Source organism: Oreochromis aureus, linkage group 20 (assembly GCF_013358895.1).
Source record: "Oreochromis aureus strain Israel breed Guangdong linkage group 20, ZZ_aureus, whole genome shotgun sequence".
In the NCBI taxonomy this organism is placed as follows: Eukaryota; Metazoa; Chordata; class Actinopteri; order Cichliformes; family Cichlidae; genus Oreochromis; species Oreochromis aureus.
The window spans coordinates 21,116,186-21,140,383 of NC_052961.1; the positions used below are offsets into that span (position 1 = coordinate 21,116,186).

At 39.6% G+C, this 24,198-nt stretch overlaps 1 protein-coding gene across 1 annotated transcript in view; it reads left to right on the forward strand.

Moving 5' to 3' along the window:
• cpne5a (copine Va) overlaps positions 1–24,198 on the forward strand; it is a 78,018-nt gene that overhangs the window by 41,080 nt on the left and 12,740 nt on the right. The window contains exons 10-15 of the mRNA XM_031726355.2: positions 1,317–1,358; positions 1,603–1,678; positions 4,797–4,850; positions 5,402–5,463; positions 20,935–20,981; positions 23,115–23,296. Of these exons, the coding sequence (XP_031582215.2) occupies positions 1,317–1,358; positions 1,603–1,678; positions 4,797–4,850; positions 5,402–5,463; positions 20,935–20,981; positions 23,115–23,296 (463 nt within the window). The remainder of the gene's footprint in view (positions 1–1,316; positions 1,359–1,602; positions 1,679–4,796; positions 4,851–5,401; positions 5,464–20,934; positions 20,982–23,114; positions 23,297–24,198) is intronic.

Below are 24,198 nucleotides of genomic sequence, written 5' to 3' on the forward strand. Positions count from 1 at the left end.
TACCGTCTTTCATTCTTGTTCCCTTTTCTCCTGCAAATATACAGCAAAATTTACAATATATTAATAATGATGTATTGACTGTCTCTCTGCAATCACATTTTTCACCCTCATGAGAATCTGATAAATCTCTTGCAATCATTTGTCTTCGACAGCGATCAGAAAGTGAATTCTCTCCCATTTCCACTCCAACACAACGCTGGTTTCAGAAACTAAAATGAAATTGATTCGAGGATCAAGCTGCCCCCAACTCTGCTGATTGTAATGATGCTGACTCATCACAGGCAAATCATCTGTCACAAGTGGCCCTGAGTGTCAAGAATCATTTGTTTTTTTCATACTAGTCAAGATTGCAAAGTTTTCTAACTCTGACTTTGAAAATCTGGTTGGTTTACAGGGAGACAAGTGATGAGTTCATCACAGACCATTAGAGGAAGTCTCCTTTCTGTGTGCGTTACACGATTTGGACATTTGTTAGCTGGGAAAAATAGTGCAGACACAATTAGTTCAGGTCAGGATAACAGAGTAACCCTCAGATACTTATCTGCCTCTTGGATCCTCTGACAAGTGACTGACAGCAGCAGCTGATGGGAAGATGGGGGTGGCAAGCCGCTAGTCTAGTTTCCATCAGTCTGAGAAGAAAAGAGGAGGCATCTTCCTCATTCTGCCTATATTCTCTCAGGCTTGCTCATTTGTTTTTTTCTCCTACCGACTTATTTTGGGAACTTGCAAAATATGCTATTTCCCAAGAGGTTACTTTTCTGTCTTAGGCATGTGGGGAGAAAATGCTTTACCTAAACTGTTGGTGTTGTCGCCCAGCTCTTTACTCTGTGAGATACACAAAAACAATTCATTTAAATATTTAATGCTAGTTATTAATCCGCACCATATTTTTTTATACACAAATTAAGCAGACAGAAACCCAATAAGCTCTGTGAATTTGTATTATTGTCAGTCTTGCTTAAATGTTGGCAATTACTGAGACTGGTGCTTAATTATCAGCTAATATATTTTGAAAACCTAACATGACTCAGGCTGCCACGCAGTATAGCTTCAAAGAGAAAACAAATGTTGTCACCATTAGATCTCCAGAAAGATGTTTGTGTCTTTTGCATGCAAAACACAGAGCATGCTCTCTTTGATGGCTTTAATTCAGCCTTCAGTAACTATTAATGAGCTTAAGTAACTTGGTTCGTCACTTCCAAAATGCTCTTTGTAACATTTCTCCTCAAGAATATTAAGTTTGTAGCTCACGCAAGGCATAAATATGTTCACACAAGGAAACAAACACATTTTCTGCTCTTTGATGTGCTTCCTAGGACAATCAAGGTGGAGGTGTATGACTGGGACAGAGATGGGAGGTAATTGATACACACAGAGGCGTGTGCACACACATGCGCAAGAGAAAATTTATCAAATTTTTGTCACCCTCTTTTTTTTCATCCCTAATAGACTACACTATTTTACTGTCTTTACTCAATTATAGTTACTTTTTTTTTCAGTACACATCGATGGTTATGTGTTTGTGGTGCAAGTCATGTTTTTACATCCTTTTATCTTCCACCAGTCAAGGCTGTGATGACGTTTTTGTCTCCTTTCCACCAGCCATGATTTCATCGGTGAATTCACCACAAGTTTCAAAGAGCTGTGTCGGGGTCAGAACCAGCTGAATGTGTATGAGGTGAGCGGAGATAAAATCGACCAATACCATCATCACCTTCAGAGCAGCGGACCTTTATGTAAAAACTCAAATGTTGACTGCTGTATGGGAGCTCGTTTGCTTTAAGCTGCTTTGAAGTAGAATGCAGATCACTTTCTGAAGCAGCCATTTAGTTGTGCTGGCCCACTATGACAAACGCACGAGTTTCACATGAAATTCAGCACATCGTGCAGAATGTGACCGGCCAAAGCTATGTGCGAATTATTAATGAATGAACCTTGGAAGCACCTGTGCCACAAAATGATTCTGATGGCACAAAAATAAACCTCAGCTTCGTTTGTGCATGCTAGTGTGAGAAACCTGCCTCAGTCTGAGAACAAATCAGCGTGCCCTTTATAGTCGGCAAGGTCTTGTTTCATGACAGGAAGTTCTACAGGTCTCACTTGTTTGAGCAAAGTTGTGGCTGTTCAAGATTAACAACTAGCCTCCCCTGTTTGTCCTCACCCTACCCGCTATTAAGCCTCTCAAAGGTTAAGTGGTGGCATAGATCGACTGGGGAAGAGTGCTTCTGCGGTGGGAATACAAATGGAAATGCGACAGAACTATGTTACTAATTCCTTTCTTTGGATAGCACTCAGAAAGTCTGAATAGGTCCCTGCTCATTAAAACACTTGCCATATTACATTAGCCTCTGAATCAGTCATAGAAGCACTCAAAGAAAAGAATAAGGCCAGTAAAGGTAGAGAGTAAGGGAAAAGCTGATGAGTTAGGTTAGGAAAGACGGTGCCCTTTTACACTGCTGACACAGCATAAGAATGCGCATCCATTACCCTTCACCAAACCTTTCTATATATAAAACACAGGTAAGGTCAGAGACCTCAAAAAACTTTTATGATGTGGACAAAAATGACATAACACCACCTGCTCATTATGGAGAAATAAAGAAATTCAGTATGTCACATGCCACATTTTTTGCATATTTCTGTATATTCAACGTGACATGCAGAAAGCTTGTAAACATTAGACGACAGCAGGCTAATGCCAGTACAGGACGCTGTAACTGAATGTGATTCCTTTGTGACGTAACGTGAACATTGCAGCGGCTGAGTGATGGTCACAACGCTGTGAGGCATCATTTTTGTAAGACGAGTTCAGGGGGCGCTTTCAGAAAGTACAGAACCAGAAAGGAAGAGTAGAGAAGAGAGACGACAGGAGGGTAGAATGGGATGCCTTTTACTTTATTATCCTGCACAGCTTCCTCCAGGCTCACGCTTTGTGTTTGTGTGCAGACCTTTAGAATGAGCAGTGCAGATATTTGACCTTGCTCACTGTTGCATACAGGTTTTTGGCTGCAAGCTTAAATGTAACTTTAATTTAATGCACTGAAGGCTGTAATCACTCTGCTCGCCTTGGATATCACTCGAGTATTTCCCAATTTTTTGTTTTTAGTGAAGTCTATAGGTTTTTGCACAGTGTTGCACTCATGCCCTTGTAAAACACCACATAGGATTTGAAATGAAGCAGCCAATATCTAATTGAAGTGCAGCGTATAACCTCTAACCATACACCAGGTCACCAGAAAAGCAAGCCAACTGTTTAGGAATTACAGACTTTTTTATTAGTCCCTCTATTTTCACAGCATATGTAGCTGGACAAAGTAATTTAATACAAAATGTCAGCTATATAAACATACCGAAGGCTACAGCCTATGCATATCTCAAAGTGCTAGGTTTTCTTGCTTGAAATGCTCTGTCAGCCTCGCTCAGTCGCTGCTTATTCAGGGAGCTCTGTCTTTTTTCTTTTTGGCTAGTTTTGTGTTCAGTAAGTGAAAAACATGCTCACTTGGGATGAAATCGGGGGAAAGACTAGGCCATCTAAAAATATTTAATGTCTTTGCCAAAAAGCTCTTAAGCTGTTTTCACTGCATGTTTCGGGTCATTGTCCATGTGCACCGTGAAGCGCTGCCTTGTCAGTTTTTCTGCATTTGGTTGAAACTGAGCAGAAAGTGCAGCTCTGTCGCCTCTGCTGCTTTTATCAGCAGTCACATCATCAATAAACACTAGTGACCCACTTCCACTGGCAGCCATGCATCCCCGTGCTGAAACACAGCCTCCACCATGATTGACAGATGATGTGTTTTCCTTTAGATCACAAGCTGCTTCTTTCCTTTTCGGCGCTCTTAGTTAATTTTGGTTTCATCTGTCTCCAGAGCCTTCTTGTTCCAGAGCTGGGCAAGATTTTCTAAGGCATTTCCTGGCAAAGTGTAATCTGATCTTTCTGTTCTTGAGTGCTACCTGTGGTTTGCAGCTTGAGCTAAACCCTTTGTTGTTACATGAATGAAGACTTGTCGTGATTGCAGGCTCTGACACGCCTACCCCAGTTGAGAGTGCTCTTGATTTGGCTAGAGGTTGTGAAAGGACTTCTGAGATCATTCAGTTTAAGTTATTTTTCATGGTTGTCCAGGCTTGAACTCACCAGCGCTTTCCTTCCTTTTAAGAATTAGCCAGATTGTTGTCTTGGCCACTCCTATATTTTCTGCTCTCTCTGATCGCTTGCCTTTGTTTTCTCAGGCTAATTACCAAATGCAAATTTTGGAATCATCTGCATACCTTTTATCAGTTTAATTTACCAGTTAATTGTACAATTACTTTTGATGCCATGGGAATGGAGGGACTATGCAGAAAATTTGAAGCAATTTTTTTGTCAATCTTGAGCTTCATTTCCTTTCTTCCACTGTGGTGGTGCATACAGGCAAAAGCACAAAAATGGTGTCACTATCCAAAAGCTTGGACCTGGCTGTATGCATCTGCCCCCACTGCACATAACTGTGCACTTGCACTCATTCTGTATGTGGTTATAAGCACCACAGCTGGCAGCATGCATGTACAATTTACAGTAGACTGCTTATGCTTATAAAAATCCCTCTGAATTATCTGCATTGTGCTCGAAGGCATGATCAATGGTATCTCATTCTCACCTGCTACAGTTATTGGATTCACTCCCTATGCTCCATTACCCTTACAGACATAGAGTAGGAGGACAAAGATGTTTTTATTACTTGCCCAAGGGTGGATAAAAAGAATTGTGCTGCAAGTTTACATTATCATTATCCTTCGTTCCCATTCTGCCTTCATACCAGGTGGTGAATGCCAAGAAGAAAATAAAGAAGAAGAGATACATCAACTCTGGGACGGTGAGTCTGAGATACAGTAAGAGCAAATCTCCTTGTGCACTCACACCCCTGCCTGCCTTCTCTTTTGTATTCAGCAGGAAGTTTCCACTAAGTGGATTGCATGAACTCTGTTAAATGTTTTTGTTCTATTCCCAGTCTCTGAGCTTATGATCCAGACAGTGAATTTAAGTAGACGGGAAAACATTCCCATGACCTCAAACGGGATGATTATTCAAGTCTGTGAAGATGAATAAAAGGGACTTGTGTCTGTGTCCTTTCACTGAAGAATAGTGACAGAAGTTCATAAATGAGCCGCGGCTTTGCTACAGCTCTTAGCATATACTGTGACTCTGTAATTAAAATTTGTGACTAGCTATCCATCACGCTGATCATCCATCCGTCCACGGGCACACTGACGCTCAGTGATTGTAATTCGAAGGCGCTGCTTCGGCAACGCAATCATTTTGCATGGATAGGTCATTTTGAGAGGTCAGTGTTAATGTGTAGATTGGTAAATTTTGTTTAATTAAAAAGGACGAGTTAATCTTTTGGGGCCTTTTTTTCTCTCTCAGGTATCCTTGTTGTCATTCAGTGTAGAGTCAGAGCACACCTTCCTGGATTACATCAGAGGAGGGTGAGTCATGCATTTGTGTGCAAGTTACATTACTTTGTTTATGTACTCACGCTGTTTGGGTTTCACCTTTACGAGTGGCTCACAGAAACTTTGACCACGTAGTTATATTTACTTCTAAAGCACATCTGCACTCAAAAATGAGATTTGCATATTGGAAGTTCACTGTTTGAATTTAATTGTGCACAATGATGGTTGTGCAGACTCCCTATTAGTATGAGTTTAACACATGTACAAGAAACATATTGTTTCCAGTAGTTCGTCTGTCGAATGGACCTTTTAGTTCTCGAACACAGGTGTGACTAATCACATTGATTACGGCTTGCATGCAGATAGAACAAAACCCTCATTAACATCATTAGAGACACCTGTGCTGTCCCACTTTGTCATGTCAAAATGACTGCTGTGAAGAGGGGCTTTGGAAAATGTATTCATATTCATCATTTGGATTATTTTTTTTATGAATTCCTAGACAGGCAATTGAACTTTTAGCACATAAGACACTAATGATTATTGTCAGAATATTTTATGTGTCCAAAATTTAATTTGATGGAGATTTCAAGTTTAAAAACAAATCTTGTTTTGCAGTTTATTATACATTTAAGTGTTAAGCACACTTATAGCATTAAATGATCATAATTAAATGCTAGCCAGCCCTCAACATATAGCTGATAAAATAATATTAGATAAGATATAAAGCAGTTAATATAATAATTAGCGCTGTCAACATTAATCTCGTTAAAATGACGTTAAAGCCATAACTGCATTAACGCGACAGATCTCCGTTAGCGAGTTACCATGGGGCTGCATGGCATCAACACATTAGCCCGGTTAGCTCTTTAACGGGCGGAGATTTGCCGCGTTAATGCAGTTATGGCGTTAACGTCATTTTAACGAGATTAAGGCTGACAGCACTAATAATAACCATAATCATAATATCATATCACTGTGACATCCATGCACAGCTGTTCATGCATAGTTAAAGCAAAGCTGGGGTGGTGAAATCTGCAGTGTTTAAAGATCATTCAGGTAACCACTGAACTAGAAAGCCATGGAAATAATGGAGTTAACTTTTGCTTGTTTGATCCAACGATAGCTTTACTTCAACTATACTGTTTACTGTTAATATTTGGTAAACTTCCATATTAAATTACCAAGTACTGGATACCATTTTTCTATTTTCAGAGGTTGATCAGCACACTGGTCATTGCTGGATAATAAATCAATCAAATAAATAATCATAAATAAAAGTAAACCCTATTATTTTCATGCCTTTCCAGCGAGTGGTTACCTGAATGACCTATAATCATTACAGATTTCACCACACTAGCACGCTTTAACTATGCATTAATGGTTGTGGATGGGTGTGTTTTCATGGGAATGATACAGATGTTTGTATTGACATTTGTAGGCTCAGTTTCAGGATTTTTATGCTAGCGCTGATGCTATATCGTCAGTATAACACAGTACTTAATCATTATTATCATATGATCATTTACCACTCAATCCAGTATGTGAACACTTAACATCCATCCCAGTCTTTCCCATCCATCCATCACATTTCTCACTGTTAGCATACCAATGTCCTCCAGCCTGCCAAACACAACACCAACGCTTCATGCTACCCTTTAGCATCTGTGCGATAACTATAGGAGCCCCAGCACTCTGGCTGTTTGAGTGAGTCATCTGCTCAAGAAAAACAGCTGTTCTGTGTTCATGGTCATAGATAGTGGTGCTGCTGACTGCAAATAGTGATATGCTGAGCCTCAGCCTCTGTTTGCTTGTATTGTGTAACCACTGAATCAGGGGTATGACAGTGGGATAGTGGTCTAGAGTGATGTAGTGTGTGCAGAGCACCTGGGTTTGCTAGGACTTTTCTGATGTTTTCACCGTGTCTTGCTCTCAGGTATTTGCTGTCAAATGGAGGAAAAATAAAAGGAAAGAGGTCATAAAATAATTTAAATTCAAATTTATTTTCACCGTGCATAAATCTGGTAGAACAACAGTCAATAGTGAGTGTTAAAACTTTATACAGTGACAGCCATCGCTGTGACTAATACACGGAAATGAGTCAGGGCTGTGAGATTTAACACAGTAGTTTTAAAATGCATTACACTGGCTCCCCTTTTTTACTTTGTTTCCTGTTGTTGCTGCCTATGGCATAACAAGCACTCATCCATGTTTTCCTCAGTGTTATTGAGTGTGGTTACTGAGGTGCTTCTGATTTTTCACATAACAGCTAAAAGTGTGGCCCCGAAGGAAACGATTGTGTCCACAGCCACAACTGTGAATGAATATGAATGATTATGATAAAATATGGAGAAGATCTGAGGGCTTAATTAAGGGCGAACATCCTGTCACATATGGAAATGTTTCTCAGTGGATCAGTGGCTGCCCTGGTTTTAGTTTTCTGCTGCTTTGCTGCTGATGGCTGAGTGTCCCAGATCTGTCCCGTTGGTCTCTCTCCAGCTCCCACAAACGGACACACATACTGTACCCTCACCCACAGCGCACATTCACTCACTGTCAAAATAGCAGTGTTTTCACCTTTTTCTACTTGTTCGACTCTGATCTAATTTGTCCTTGAGAAACTGAAGAAAAATGGAGGAAGAGGGGAAATGGGAAGACAATGAGGTTAGAAGTACTGATACAATAGATCAAACTATGTTGTGCTGTATTTACTTTCAGATTTTAGTTCTTCTGGGGTTTTTTTCTCTCATTTTTATGATGGGGCAACCTATCATCATTTTGGATTCACCAAACCAGATAAGCAATTATCCAAGTTCACAGCAACCTAGATATGAGAGCTGATACTTGGGGAACATGCACTGTCCTACTGCCTTTTTTCTAAACTGACATTTAGAAAAAAGGGGCCTCAAACCAAGCTGTGAGAGAGACTGCACTGACCTGTTTAAAATTGTGTGTATTTATTTATAAGTGTGAGTTGAATAATTAGTATGTAAACATGTTTATGTCTTGAAGTAAGATTAAAAAATGGTCTGCAAAGAATTTAGTGTACCATTTTTCTTGGATTTTGTCTTCATATACAGGAACTTGTGAATATGGACAGCAGTTTGATCCTCAGTGTCTCTGGTCTGCATGTGGAAATGCCCTTGAGCAAGAAGCCGAATCTTAATTGCTCTGATGCATCTATCAGTGTTTGTGTGTGTGTGCTAGATAAAGTGCTTAACTTGAATACAGTAGAATAAAAGTGCTTTAAGAGTGTGTGTGTGTAAATGGGAGAACGTGGCTTGTGTAAAAAGCACTTTGAGTATTTAGGAATACTAGAAACTGCTTTATAAACCCCAAGCCATTTTCAAACTAAAGAGACGCTTTCTGTCAGACTGCTACGGTTCCTAAATATAGAGAAAAAGACACCACTCCAAAGACGTTCCATATAAGAATAACAGGTTTTAAAATGTCTATTTTTAGCAAGCTCCTTGTGATTTCCCTGTTTGTGCTTCCACGTTACATTTTATTAGGACAAACTGCTACTGAAGCTGTTGAAAAAAGGTGTGTGCTCTTCAATAGTAAGCTTAATTTATTCACCAGAGAAAGACTCTTGAGGACCAGATTTACTAATGGTCTGTGCCAAGCAAAGACTTTGTTTGGCATTAAAAAGCTTATGTTCCCTATTTAATAAAGAGGTTCAGTATCCATTTTTGCAACTGGAAGTGATGGACGGATATTTTTGGCTGCCAGGTAACTTTTATTCATTTAGCATTAGATTTAAAGTGTTTTAGGCTTTCAGTCACTTTTCTACACATAAATCAATCCACAGTGGGTAATCTGGTATGCCCCAGCAGCATCTTCAGTACATGGGTCACCATCTCATCCAATGAGTTACAGCACCTCAGTATATAATGACTGATGTTTTTCTTCCAATCATTGAGGTAAAAACATAGAATTGAGGTTTATACATTGGAATAGAGGCAGCCCTCCTTTGGATGAATGTTGCACTCAGAATTATCCAGACACCACACACATTTATCCACACTCTACAGCAATTTCGTACAGAAGTTGCCCATATATCAAAACTCAGCATTTCCCAGCTGCAGGTAATTGATCTGAACTGCCACAATGTTTCCAGAGAGAAACACGTGCACAACACTTGTGCGTACACTGACTTATTTAACTTGGCGCATTGCTTGCTCTGTCATCAGGTCTGATGGTTTGTGACCTGCTAATTTGTGCTGCTCTTGGCAGAATGCCTGTCATTAGCAAGAACTGGCTAGATCTTTGTTTCTAAATTAGCACAATGCTAGTAGATGACCCACAGACCTTTTGAATCCCATTGGTGCATTTTTTCAGTTGCAAGCTTACTCTGATTTGCTCTGTGTAAGAAATCTGGTGTTCGGACCCAAGAACATGAACATGTTTGTTTCTGTTACAGAGGATTTATTGAATGATTTGAAATCTGTGCAAATCTTACTGGTACTACTATGCATTGGATCCACCTAAATCTCTTTTTACGGGAGCTGCTTTCATTATGTTTTTAAAAAATTGAGTTTTATTTTGAAGCTTGAAACAGCTTTTGATTCATCCTGTGGTAATTTTCACATAAAACTCTTTCAGACAGAAGTTAAAGAGATGATCCAATTAATTAATGTGACCCAGCGAGTGGCACATGGCAGTATGTGGAGTGGTACTTCATCTTTTCGTTACAACCCATTTAGAGACGTTAGAAGCCCATCGTGCCTGTGAGAAAGGCTGATGACAAAGGCTTCTGCTTTAAAAAGATGTGGCAGCTTTGAAAAAAATATGGGATCTCTGCAGGAAAATCTCTGCAGCATCTGTGTACTTATTTTTTCTCTTGAGGTCTTTTACATCATCATGAAAGACTTGCCTCTGTCCCTTCTGTTGTCTCCCTAATGATTTCTTTGAGAAATACTGTTAACAATGGCGGTCCTTGCGTATTTAAATTCTCCTGGAAGATTCGTCTAGAAGAAACTACTTAAAATACGACACTTAAATACAAGCTGCAGAAAGTTTCAGTATTTTGTTTTCATAAGTCAGAGCTAATGTTAAGTCAAGGCTTTTGTCCCCTTTTTGGTTCTCTTCGGAATAAAGCTCTATCTTTTGTCTGCAAGTTGTTTATGTGCCAAATCATCTGAGAGGCAGCGAGCAGATGTAAAGTATGTAGATGTATTCTGGATGCCATTAAACTCAGCTGTCAAAAATAATTTGAGAATGATAAATTGAAGTCAATATCCCACATGTAACACAACATTAATTCTTAGTTAGCATGTTAATGAATAATGTTGTACCCAAACCACCACTACTTTTTAATGCGTAGGATGGCATGGATCCAGAAATGAACTCGTGTATTCCTAAACAGTTTCCATCACTAAACATTTATGGTATTACAAATTTTTGTTTTTTAGTTTATTAACTATTTCACTTATTTGATTTATCATCAGCAAAAAAAAAAGAGTTGATAAACAACAAACTATAAAGCACTTTGTTTTAGTATTATATTTGAATTGTGTAGATTTTAAGACTTATTGAAAAGTACATACAGTTGGTGGTTAGAGACTGTTGCACAACTAAAATTGTTGCAACTGTGCGCAGTGAACTTGCAATCTTGTTGCTTTTGAAATGTTTACAAGTCTGCAACCACTTGCCTGTAGTTGCTATCTTTCAACTGATTCTGGTGCTTCTCTCAAGACAGTGAAAAAATGGCAATAAAAGTTGTTAATTACATGAAATCAGGTTGTGGTAACACAAGCAAAATCACGTTAGTGCCTGGGAATCTTACTATACAACCTATACAACCCTAAACCTATAATACAACAAGTTGCATAACCAGCTGAGTGCACTGCTTGTGTCAGTTTCCACTCACTGCTGCAGACTGACACAGATTGATTGACACCATGGCAATTATTTGCAAACCTTTGTCAAAATTTCTGAGAGTGATTGCAGTCGGTCCGAGTTAGAGCGCGATTGGAAATAGGTTGCCTCCCACCAGGTGACCTGTGCACTCACCTTGAAGTTGAAAGTTGTTGCTCGGAGCATGATGGCATTGGACGTTCAACCTCTGGGCAACTGGTTGGTTGCTGCAGCTACATGCAATCAGTCACCAAATGCAAAATAAGTCATTGCAATCCCTGGTTAACCATCATTTTTTTCCTAGTTGCAAGGAGGCTGCTATTCTTTTTTTAAGGCCCTTTCACATAGGAAGCAGCAAATTCTGCGCCAACCACTAGTTTGATCCAATAACTCAAAATTTGTGTTGAGTTGGTAGTATGTCACTTTTTGCTGCTGCCCTTGGCCTTCACACCTACTACAATATATATGCCAGCTTCTTGTCTGCATTTCTATAGCTTGCACAGATGTACGTCATTGTGGTGCATGTGAATGCTCAAAGCAGCGGGAAACCATTATTGCTCTGTGCAAGCCACAGAGAAACAATGAGTTTCAGTGCACAGCGCAGTGCATGTCACTTCCTATGTGACTGGGCCATAAAACAGCCTTAGAGCAGATTGATATAACATTAGTTTCCAAGAACTGGTAGTTTTTAGACTACTACTATAATCAGAGATATTTTGATACGTATGGGAAAAGTGTGAGGAACAAGCCTTTGCTGTTCAAAAAGAAAACTGGCGACACATAAGGAAAGCCCAAGCTTGCTTTGAATAATTTGTTTTGGACAGGCAAATCAAAGATTGAGCTTTTCGGTCACAGTGACAGTAAACATGTTTGGCACAGACCAAGTAGCAGAATCTCATAACCAGTGTGGAGCATGGTGATGAAAATGTTAAGAGTTGGGATTGCTGCTTAGGGACTGGGCAGCTTGCAGCTTGATTAAACTATGTGCTTGGAGAAAGCTCCAAGTTACTGTGAAGGCATGTGTTTGAAAGGTGAAAAGTGTTCTGAATCCTAAAGACATTCTAAGTAAAAACAGAGGGTCACTGAAGGACCTGGTTAAGATGTAGAAAGGATATATTTGAAACCCACTGAAATAAGTGATTAAAACTGGGAGTTTTTGCACGAAATCCCATAAACATCTTGCTGTGGAAACATTTTTGCATGGTTCCTACTGAAGATCCATTGAAATCTCCTACAAGAAGTTACTTCTGTTAAAGGATGAAGTTGTAGCTTTTGAGGGCAGAGACTAGTATTACAATAAATCTATTAATGTTATTGTTGAATGAATGATTGAGAAGCTATTTTTCTTTGCTGTGCTGTGTTCAATCCAAGACGCAATGAAAAACTGCACCCGATCTAAATTTGGCTTGTTCTGCCCTTTAAAACTGTCTCCTCGTGCAGTGATACACTGTTCCTGTTGCCATATTTGGAACACTCATTGGAAGTCCTGTCAGTGCATCAGGCAGCATCTCTGATGGATACTGGATCACCTCCAGTGTGTTAAAATCCTAACCCTTCCACTTTAGTTACATTTTGGGGAAGAGGAAGAATATCTGGTGAGAAGTTGTGAGCACTGAAGTAAAACATGGTGTTGACAGTCTGACCCTGGGGACAGATTTTCTGTGCACAACACCCCTGAGTGACAGAGAAAATGATGAGCATGCTCTAGGTCATGCTTCTGACAGAAGGCTGCTGTTTGTTCTCTGGGCAGTGGCAGTGCATCCTATTCTTATCACACTGATAATCATGAATGTTGGGTAATTCCTTGCCTGCTGATGGAGATCCTTCCACACTTTAATACTGTGCTGCTTCTTCTCAGAAGTCAAGCGCCTTGCATGCTATGGTTGGGAGTGAAGTTTGTCTGAAATGTGACAAATAAGAATTTAAAGATGCCAGCGATGTTGCTGACAACTAACCATTCATCTTCATATACAATTGGTTTAATTTTTTTGCACGTCTTCAAGGAAAGTGCCCGTGGAGGTTCTCCAGTAGCATTCTTTCTGTAAAATCATCTTCCCTGGCTAATTTCTTTTCTGCTCTCCCATATATTTAAAGTTTCCCATTGCAGATTTCCCAATGTTGACACAGACTTTGATGTCTGCTCTTTGGGGTTTCTGCAAAACGCTCTGGTCCTGTTGTCAGTCATGCGACACACAAAATCTTGGCTCATGACAGTTGTTGCCGGCACCAGTTGTAAGCAGACGCCCATGCTGTGCTGCTTTCAGACACAACAGTAACAGTCCTGGATATCTTTTATCTATAGACACAGTATAAGGGAGGTTTGCATGTCAAAATATTCCATCATAAAACAAATCTCCATAGGATCTATTTACTTTTCCACACAACTGTCAAATCACCACAATCGTAAAAAACCCCAATTTATCAAATAAGAAAAGGTGCATAAAAACTGGTGCTTTGAACAGACTGTCGACTTGAAGCAGATTGCATAGCAGACTGATGAAGAAAATAAATCAGAATAGGCTTACTAGTGCTGCTTATCCATGATGGGAAAGATTAACTGTATCCTTGAAAAATGATACATCATGATACACATGAAGAGAGTGCCAATTTGGAGGACTGGAAACAACTTAAGACAACTGCAAATACTTGTCATCACTAAGTTAGATGATATTTAGTTATATAATTTTGTCAGATGTGTCTCAAAATGTTTTGCATTCGCCATATTATGAAAATAAACTTCACCTATTTAGCCTCAACCTTTAAATGGGTGTTGAGAAACACTGGCAAACTGCTAATGGGGGTTTGGGAGCATTTGAAATGAGAAGTACACAATTTGAATGTTTAACTGCTACATTATGTGCACTTTTATGCTGTCTTATTTAATTACATAGCATGTGAAAAATAAAGATGCTTAGAGAAACAAGAGGTTAGCTGTGTGAGAACTAAGTCAGAAACAAGGTATATTTCCTACATACATTTAGTACAAAAACATTTTTACTGTGAACAAATGCCACTGTTTTATGATATTATGCAAAAATACAAATATGTAAAAGTTGAATAAGATTACATTGGAAAGTTACTGTGCATTATGCAAGTTTCTTCTAATCACTAGAAGAAACTTGCAAGATTTAGTTTTGGCTTTATTTTTGTTTTGATGTATTCTCGTTCGCAAGAACAAAAAAAATGCATTTCGTGGACTCAGGCACAGAACACTCTGTGTTTGTCCCGTGGATCGCTTAGTTTTGATTTGGCATCTGTACTTGCCTAGTGAAAGAGATTAGTTTTCTTCAACTGATGCAAAAGATTCTACTTGAATGCGTGCCAACGCCGTCATTCAGACAGATGATGAGAAATGTGAGTAGGAGCCTGAGCAGCAGGCTGTATAGAACAGATCTGATATCAAATTTGATATTTTAGATCGCTGCTATTGATTTCTCTCCTTTCATGTGTGTTTGCTTTGCTGTTCCATTTCTAACAGGTGATAACTAGCACGGTGCATTTTGGATGATATGTGAAGCAGAGGGGGGAAAAAAGCAATTTCTTTTCAAGACCCACCATTGCACCCTGACTGGTTTCACAGTGAATTGGTTTTTCATTAATTTTCATTAACCTCCAGTTGTGGCAGAGATATAGTCAAATAGAGGTAATTAAAGTCCAAAAGCCACATGCTGCTTTGAGAGGCTAATGAAAGATTTATATTCTTTTCATCACATATTGAAATGTTTCTTTTTAAATTAAATCTCTAGTGAGATTGGTCATATAAAGGCTGGTGGGGAGCTTCTATTGTGTTGAGATCTTATTAAGGTTTAATAGTTTCATCCCAAAATATCCTGAGAAATTGATACTGCTTTTTTTTTATTGGATTTAGGTTAGCTTTGTGGTCAGACTGCAAAATTGCACTGCACAGAAACATACAATTTCTTTTCATCTGCTTCTTTTACTGCCCTTTGCTATTTGCTGACTTTTGAAAGAGAGGTGTTTCTCAGCTGTGACACTCAGTCTTCTGCAAAGGTTATTTTTGTGATGCAGTGTTGTTTGTTATCTGTCAGCAGTTGCAACAGCATAGCTGGCATTGTGTTCTCTTTATGTGTCTGTGTGTGCGCATGTGTGTTTGTCTATCATGGCAAAATGTGGTCATAGAGTATAAAGTTCATCAAAGCACTTTAACATGATAACTAAACAAGATTGTACTGATGCTAAACCCTTACAGATATTGTGTGCTGGTCTGCTAGGCTGTGCAGTCTGGTGATTTGTTGTGATCATACAGAAGTTTGAGTTTACAGTCACCAGAGGCAGAACAGTTCACTTTGACTTCTTTAAATTTATGTATGACAAAGATATACACTTTGTCCAGGGAATCGGCACAGCTAGAAACAGTAATGACAGTTTCCAGCAGTGTTAGTGCAGCTACTCTTTTTGATAGCTTCTTCTACTGCCACATGCTGTATATTCATGGATATTCATGGGGCCTATGTCCCCTTTGCTATTTTCCAGTTTTGCATTCACCCACTTAGCTTTTCAATTTTTTTTTTAGCTTGTTGCTCTTTTGAAAGTCTGGCTTCATAATATACACCATATAGAGAAGTAGTGGATTAACTGCCTAACATTACACCTACAGGAGCTGTTCGGCTATGGAAACCCATACCACAAAGCTCCCAGCACAGTTTTTCTGCTGATGTTACTGCCACAGGAGGTTTGGAACTCTGCAGCTATTGAGTCAGCAAAGTGTTGGCAGCTTTTACACACTATGCAACTTGGCAGTGGCAATCATGCTCTGTAACTTCGTAGCTACAGTGGCTTGCAAAAGTATTCGGCCCCCTTGAACTTTCCCACATTTTGTCACATTACAACCACAAACATGAATCAATTTTATTGGAATTCCACGTGAAAGACCAATACAAAGTGGTGTACACGTGAGAAGTGGAATGAAAATCATACATGATTCCAAATATTTTTTACAAATAAATAACTGCAAAGTGGGGTGTGCGTAATTATTCAGCCCCCTTTGGTCTGAGTGCAGTCAGTTGGCCATAGACATTGCCTGATGAGTGCTAATGACTAAATAGAGTGCACCTGTGTGTAATCTAATGTCAGTACAAATACAGCTGGTCTGTGACAGCCTCAGAGGTTGTCTAAGAGAATATTGGGAGCAGCAACACCATGAAGTCCAAAGAACACACCAGACAGGTCAGGGATGAAGTTATTGAGAAATTTAAAGCAGGCTTAGGCTACAAAAAGATTTCCCAAGCCTTGAACATCCCACGGAGCACTGTTCAAGCGATCATTCAGAAATGGAAGGAGTATGGCACAACTGTAAACCTACCAAGACAAGGCTGTCCACCTAAACTCACAGGCCGAACAAGGAGAGCGCTGATCAGAAATGCAGCCAAGAGGCCCATGGTGACTCTGGACGAGCTGCAGAGATCTACAGCTCAGGTGGGGGAATCTGTCCACAGGACAACTATTAGTCGTGCACTGCACAAAGTTGGCCTTTATGGAAGAGTGGCAAGAAGAAAGCCATTGTTAACAGAAAACCATAAGAAGTCCCGTTTGCAGTTTGCCACAAGCCATGTGGGGGACACAGCAAACATGTGGAAGAAGGTGCTCTGGTCAGATGAGACCAAAATGGAACTTTTTGGCCAAAATGCAAAATGCCATGTGTGGCGGGAAACTAACACTGCACATCACTCTGAACACACCATCCCCACTGTCAAATATGGTGGTGGCAGCATCATGCTCTGGGGGTGCTTCTCTTCAGCAGGGACAGGGAAGCTGGTCAGAGTTGATGGGAAGATGGATGGAGCCAAATACAGGGCAATCTTGGAAGAAAACCTCTTGGAGTCTGCAAAAGACTTGAGACTGGGACGGAGGTTCACCTTCCAGCAGGACAACGACCCTAAACATAAAGCCAGGGCAACAATGGAATGGTTTAAAACAAAACATATCCATGTGTTAGAATGGCCCAGTCAAAGTCCAGATCTAAATCCAATCGAGAATCTGTGGCAAGATCTGAAAACTGCTGTTCACAAACACTGTCCATCTAATCTGACTGAGCTGGAGCTGTTTTGCAAAGAAGAATGGGCAAGGATTTCAGTCTCTAGATGTGCAAAGCTGGTAGAGACATACCCTAAAAGACTGGAAGCTGTAATTGCAGCAAAAGGTGGTTCTACAAAGTATTGACTCAGGGGGCTGAATAATTACGCACACCCCACTTTGCAGTTATTTATTTGTGAAAAATGTTTGGAATCATGTGTGATTTTCGTTCCACTTCTCACGTGTACACCACTTTGTATTGGTCTTTCACGTGGAATTCCAATAAAATTGATTCATGTTTGTGGCTGTAATGTGACAAAATGTGGAAAAGTTCAAGGGGGCCGAATACTTTTGCAAGCCACTGTAGGTTGCTGTGGTTCCTAAATGCTTCCACTTTGCATTGATGCCACTTTCAGTTAAAGATCTAGGAGGAAGAAATTTTATAAGAGAAACCCCTGTCAGTATAACAGACTGCATTATGTATTTATACTTTGCTAGTAAAACTGGAAAAAAGGGCAGCGATTTATTGAAACATATGCAATAGAATGGAAATGCAGCATATAAGGCAAAAAACAGTAATTCTAAGAGCTTGAAAGTAAATATTTGGTATGACGTCCGCATATTCAAAGCTCTTATTTGGATGTTGGCTGTCGCTTGTCCCATTCTCTGTGAAGATGAACATACATTCCTTCAATATTGATGAGGTCCAGGCTCTGGGGAGGCCAATCCATGACTTAGTGTTCCACTGTGTGTATGCTGTTACTGGGATGGTGTTTGGGATCATTGTGATGCCGAAAAATTAATCTCTTGCCAGTCAGATGCTTTCCAGATGGTGTTGGATTAATACCATGGCGGGTGAAGCAAAACATAGTGGTGCTGATGGTGCTTTTTTACCTTCAACATTGCATCAGTTTTGACATTTTCCTCAACACCATTGGCTTAAATGTTGCCCAAAAGTTCTACCACTCTCCTGACCCCCTTGGGAAAGACTTAGAACAGTTTGAGCCAAATATTTAAAATTTGGATTCATTGATTTCCAGTTCTTGTGTAATTTGGCATACCGCAGTTGTTTCCTCCCCATTTCCTTCCTTAATAATGGCTTCTTGATATCCAGTGAACTAATTTCTGGATTCAGTGAACAGTACATGGATTAACTGAAAGGTCAGTTAATCCATGACAGGTCTTTGCTGGGTTTTTAAAAAGTTGTTAAGGACATGACTTTCAGATACTGTTCATCTGCAGTTGATAGGCTTTATTTGACGTGAACTTTTTCTTTTGCCCTCCACTCTTCCAGTTTCCTCATATTTGTTAAGGAAGCATTGCGCACAACGCTGAGATCTATGAGTTCTTTGGTACAAAAATACAATGTTATGAATGTCTAACTGTGTTAGTATATTCTACAGAGTAAATTCATAAAATGGGAACAAATTTTGTGTTTTTGCGCATAACAAACCTGAGATAGGTGCCGTTTAATGCTCGAAATATTCACAGGTCAGTGTCAAGAGGCTTAAAAGACAAAAAATCGTTCCTCTGAAAATGGTCAGGTACAAGAACTGGATTGAAAATGGGTAAAAAAGTAGCCAATATCCTGTCAAAAAACCTTCGAGAATTATTGCTCACGACCATTTAAAAACATTACGAGAGCGTCTGGCTCATTGGAAACAAAATATTTAAAAAATGAGAGGTAGTGTAGGTGTGCTAATGAGGTGGCGGTGGATTGTTAATTATCTTTACTGTTGTGCAGTCTGTTCACTGGTGTAGTTTATGTTTCCAGAGCATACTGATGAGACTGTAAATTAACTGTAGGTACATTGTTTGTTCCCCGTTTTGCATTACATACGATAACCCACCCTGCTCAGATTGCTTAGTCTGGAGGCATTTCACATTACAGGCCCTTGCCATATGGTGTTTGTCTGACTGGAAGGGTAAAGTCAATATGACACTGATACATTTCTGCCTGTTTTATACTGTTGCAGTAATTCAAGGTGATCCACAAACTGTTTGGGGAACCGTCATTTTAGCTTGGAACAAAATTGAAAGGAGAGGAGACACTGAGTGGCAGAGTGAAAGGACAAACCGGTGCCAAGAGGGAATTGTCGGACTACCTGTGCTGAAAGATTTGTGTTGAATTAGATTGTATGAGGCCATTTAAAGGCTGATGTCAGATTTAAAAACGCCTGGTGAAATATAGGAAATGGTGATGGTACATTAATTTGTCCACTGAGTGATACATTGCTCGAAGAGGAGCATAAAAGTGAAAAAAAAAATGACTGAAAAATTACCAGCTGTCAAGGACAAGGATAAAAATAACATCTCCAGATCAGCCATTGGTTGTTTGCCAAAACTGGCAATATTACAGCATCAGTCAACATGAATACATATTGATTTTTTTGTCCCAAGAACATAGGCATGCAGTGCTGTCCAGAGATTTTAGGTACTTTAAGGTGTTTGCTTCCTCCCCATACACAGTATCAAGTTGGAGACATTTAGAAAGCACAAAACTGAACTATTTATTTACAAATATGATGCAAGGTAATGCTATGTAATGCAAAAAATCACTTCAAAATTTGAACCATGTTGTGGGTTAAATTTAGGTCAGAGTTCAGCAATTAGTGTTTAAGTATGAAACTGTTCATAATGATCCAACAGGCAATTTGAATAACATGTCCAGTGTCTGCTGTCCTGTAGTATTAATGCTAACCCACCATCTAGCTTTTCTAGCCAAACATTCAAACTAACCACAGAAATCAGACTTTCAAATCGAGGCAACATGCCACCGCAACAATTCCCCTTTGTCAGCTGAATGCTCGGCTCAATGCTGATTAATGAGCTGAGGTCAGAGCCTCCCCAGGAGGAAGGTGCCATTATCTACAATACTGTGCTTGTGGGAATTTCTGAATGGAGGTGAAGCCAGGAAAAGGCAATCAGTGTTAATCACAATGAAAGAGCACGCACTTTGATCTAAGCCCTCCTTCCTTTCGCTCCCTTCGTCTCTCTCTCTCGGGAAATAAACAGATCCAGCAGAGACTAGTTAGGCCATGTTTAGTTTCTTTTCAAGGTTTTGGCTATCATTATGGGCTCATGAATAAAAAATATCCAGTAGTTTTTGACTTCTTTTTTTTTGGCTGTAGGTTGCTTTTTCAGCCTGGGTGCAGTGAATGAAACTGAGTTACTTTATTCAGATGCTTTGTTCATCCCCGTATCTTTCCTGATGTTTCATTAAGCCAGCTGCAGCGACTCATTATGTGTTTGTACAAATCACTGGGGAAATGGCTGTGCTCTTATCAGGTTTTCTACTTTATGGTCTTGTAGTTGTGCTGTTAAATCTTTAAGTAATGTAATCATTAAAAGGCCAGAACAGTCCTCTGGATGTAGTATAGCAATAAATAATTTATGTATGTATCTCATTCACTGTTTTAAAAATTAAACTATTAAAGCCTGACTCCAGAAGATATATTGTCAACACTGTTTGTGGTTCAGTTTTGTCGCACCTCTTCTCAAATAAGACCACAGAGCATGCTGAAACCTGGGAGAGCTTCATTAAACTGCAGCACCGAGTTTTCCTGCCTCTCTTTTGTTAATAGCATCCTTTCCCCTATTCATCTGTTTCAGGACTCAGATTCACTTCACAGTGGCCATTGATTTCACAGCATCAAATGGTGAGTGTTTCAACAACCATCGCCCTGCTCTGCCTCCATTTGTCATCTCATGTATAACTACAGGATTTTCTATTATTCAAAGAGGGGCTGGAGGTTTCTCTCTGCCTGTGATCTCCCTTTTTTTTTTTTATCAAGGTGTTCACATGGCAGACACTATTAAGTGCTCCTTCCATCCTGCAATATATAAAAAAAACTTTAAATCATATTAGTGATAATTAAAAAAGTATATATACAGAAACATGTACAAATGTAGAAATGCACAAAATCAAAAATCTACAGTGGCCGGAGACTTTGGTTTGAATAAAAGTTGTGCGCTTGTGTACAATGCACTTGTGATCTTGTTGCCTGTGTGACGATTACTTCAAATGCAGTGACTGGGTTTGCAGCTGCTTGCAGTCAGTTGCCCTTTTCAAAGTGACCGGTGCATCAAGACAGCGATAAAGTGGCAATAAGCTGGAGTCAGTCGCTATCAGTATGAAACTGAATGGGTTCAAGTTAGTAATTACATGCAGTGTTTGTGATATTAAGGTGATTAACTGTGATAAATGCATAAAAGCTGCAAATGTGTCACCATCTGTTGCCGTTTACATACCCAGAAATTCACATTTACTGCTAACATTCAGTCAGAACCTCAGAACACCATAGATTTGACACAGAAATTCAGAAATTCCACCGCAAATAGTGACATAATTACTTCAGGATGTTGATTTAACTGCAAAATGACATAGGTGCTCTGCAATTTGCTCTTATTTAGGAATACAAGCAGAATACAACCAGCTCAGTTGAGTTCCTGATGTGTAGGAGACGTCTTGTGGTGCAGACTGACTGCATTTTGAGAGCAATCTGTCTGTGTTATAAATGAGTTCAACTCAATTCAATTGAATGTTATTTATATACAGCCAATTCACATCAACAATTGCGTCGAAGTCCTTTATATTCTAGACCCTGCATTAATGGAGAGAAAATCCCAGCAATAAGTTGTACCATGTTCAGAAGTGATTAAACTTATGTGAAAAACGCCACTAGGTTTGCAAGAAACCTTAGATCAGTCACAATCCTCAAAGCATTATTGCCACAGGCTAAGGGGACAATTGCCAACATCACTAAGAGGGTAAATTTCACTGGCTGACTGGCTGGGTTGCACTCCCAGGTGTGTGGCTGTGCTGAGTCAGGGTTTTCCCCTCACAAGCAAGAGGTTTCCAGGATGTGGATTTGAGGCAAGACAGCGTGTTGGTTAAATAGCAGTTCATGCGAAAGTAACTGCTCATTTAACGACATTTTCCACAAATAGTTTAGAGATATTTGCAGAGAGTGAAGTTGAAATAACAAACAGTTGAAATTTTGGAAAGTCTGTCTGTTCCTGATTGCGTCATTGCTTGGCCGCTTGCGTGCACAGCCGGGATTCTTAGTTTCTTGGGCTGGCTTTTCCCATAGTGCCTTACACATCTTATGGCCTTCACAGTCACCAGATGTCAGCATAACTAAATACCTAGGGTAGATTTTAAACCAACGTGCTTCACAGCACCATCTGCTCCACCATCACTAACAAAATACCAAGGGAATATCTTTTGGAAGAACAATTTTTCATCCCTCCAGTAGAACTAACACCACGGCACACAGAAGACACTTTGTGCCAGTGTTTATTTTAATTAGTTATCTGTCTCTGCATAATGTTTAATTGCATTTAAGATTTAAAATATAAAAGTAGATGGCCAGTCAAGCACAGATGCCAAATCCTCTCAGCTAAAGTGTCTTTTTTAGTGTAATCAAACACAAGTATTTATAGTATTTCTAATGAACACTCGTTAGATCCATCCGGGATAAGTTGTAAGAGAAAAATATATTCAGTGGTATCATTGATCTGTTTAATAATATTATCCAACTACTCAATCAGCAAACATATTAATTCTGTGAGATCATTTTGAAGGGCTCTTATTATCTGAAGGGAAGCCTCATAGTGCAAAATAAACAGATACCAAATTTTACTGTTATTATTTTCAATAAGGCAGTCATCTCCTCAAACCCAAATCTTCAGTTTAGCTTTAGTTTGCTCTTGTTTCCCTGCCTCGGCTGTCAGTTTCCTCTCAGTCTGATGGTCTGCATCAATGACTCTGACTTCTCTCTTCTTAAAAGGAAATCCATCACAGTCCACTTCACTACACTACATGAACCCATACCAGATGAATGCCTATGCCATGGCCCTGAAGGCAGTTGGAGAGATCATCCAGGACTATGACAGTGATAAGATGTTCCCTGCCCTAGGATTCGGTGCTAAGCTGCCCCCTGATTGGAGGGTTTCCCACGAGTTTCCACTGGTGAGTAAACTACGGGATTATTTTAGACACCGACTTTGTATTTCGGCATCTGGTTCATTGACTTAATCTGAATCAGTGGGAAGATGATTTTGGCCCTCCCACTGGAGGTGATCCCAGGGAGTGCTCATTTGTGTGTTTATTTTCTACGTGTGGGTAAGCATGTTGAATGTGCAGTGTAGATGTGTGCATTTTGAGATAAAAGCAGCTACATCTCTGACATGCGGAGTTCAGGCTGAATTCCATTTACCTTTTATAGTGCAAATTAGGTTCTGTAAGGCTGACGGCTTCTTAAATCAATTTAGCTTCACTCAGTAATGTGCTCTGGCTGCTGCATAGTACAGCCTAATGAGGACTGTGTCTACAGGGTAATGTCTGCATCACTCCATGTTTCCATTAAAACTTGTGAATTAAGATTCATCTCAGCATATAATTGAAGTCTTTTTTTTTCTTGCCGTACTCATGTAAGTGGGTTTAAAAGTAAAGTTAAGTCTTGAGTGAAATTTTTCTTATACTGTGTATGTTTGCTTTGGACTGTGCCTTAATGGGCAAGGATGCTAACCTTTGAAGCAAAGTTTGACAAGAACATCTCTGGCGGCTAAAACAGTGTTTTCAAAATGCCATTCAGCCCTCAACTCCACACCAGTATTTTAGAAGTACCCGTGGTACTTGAGAGCACATACAGTTACTGCATCACTATTGTTATAATATTATTTACAGTATTGATTAGCTTTGACCAAATTGCAGCCTGGAGTTCCTCTGCTCTGCTTGCACAGTTATGAGGCAAGTGAGTCTTTTGAACCTGTTGTTATTTCTAACTCCAGAACATGCAAATCTAAATAGCTGTTGGCTTTAATCATTTTTCACTTGATATGTATTTCTGTGTAATAAGTAAGGGTGTAGTC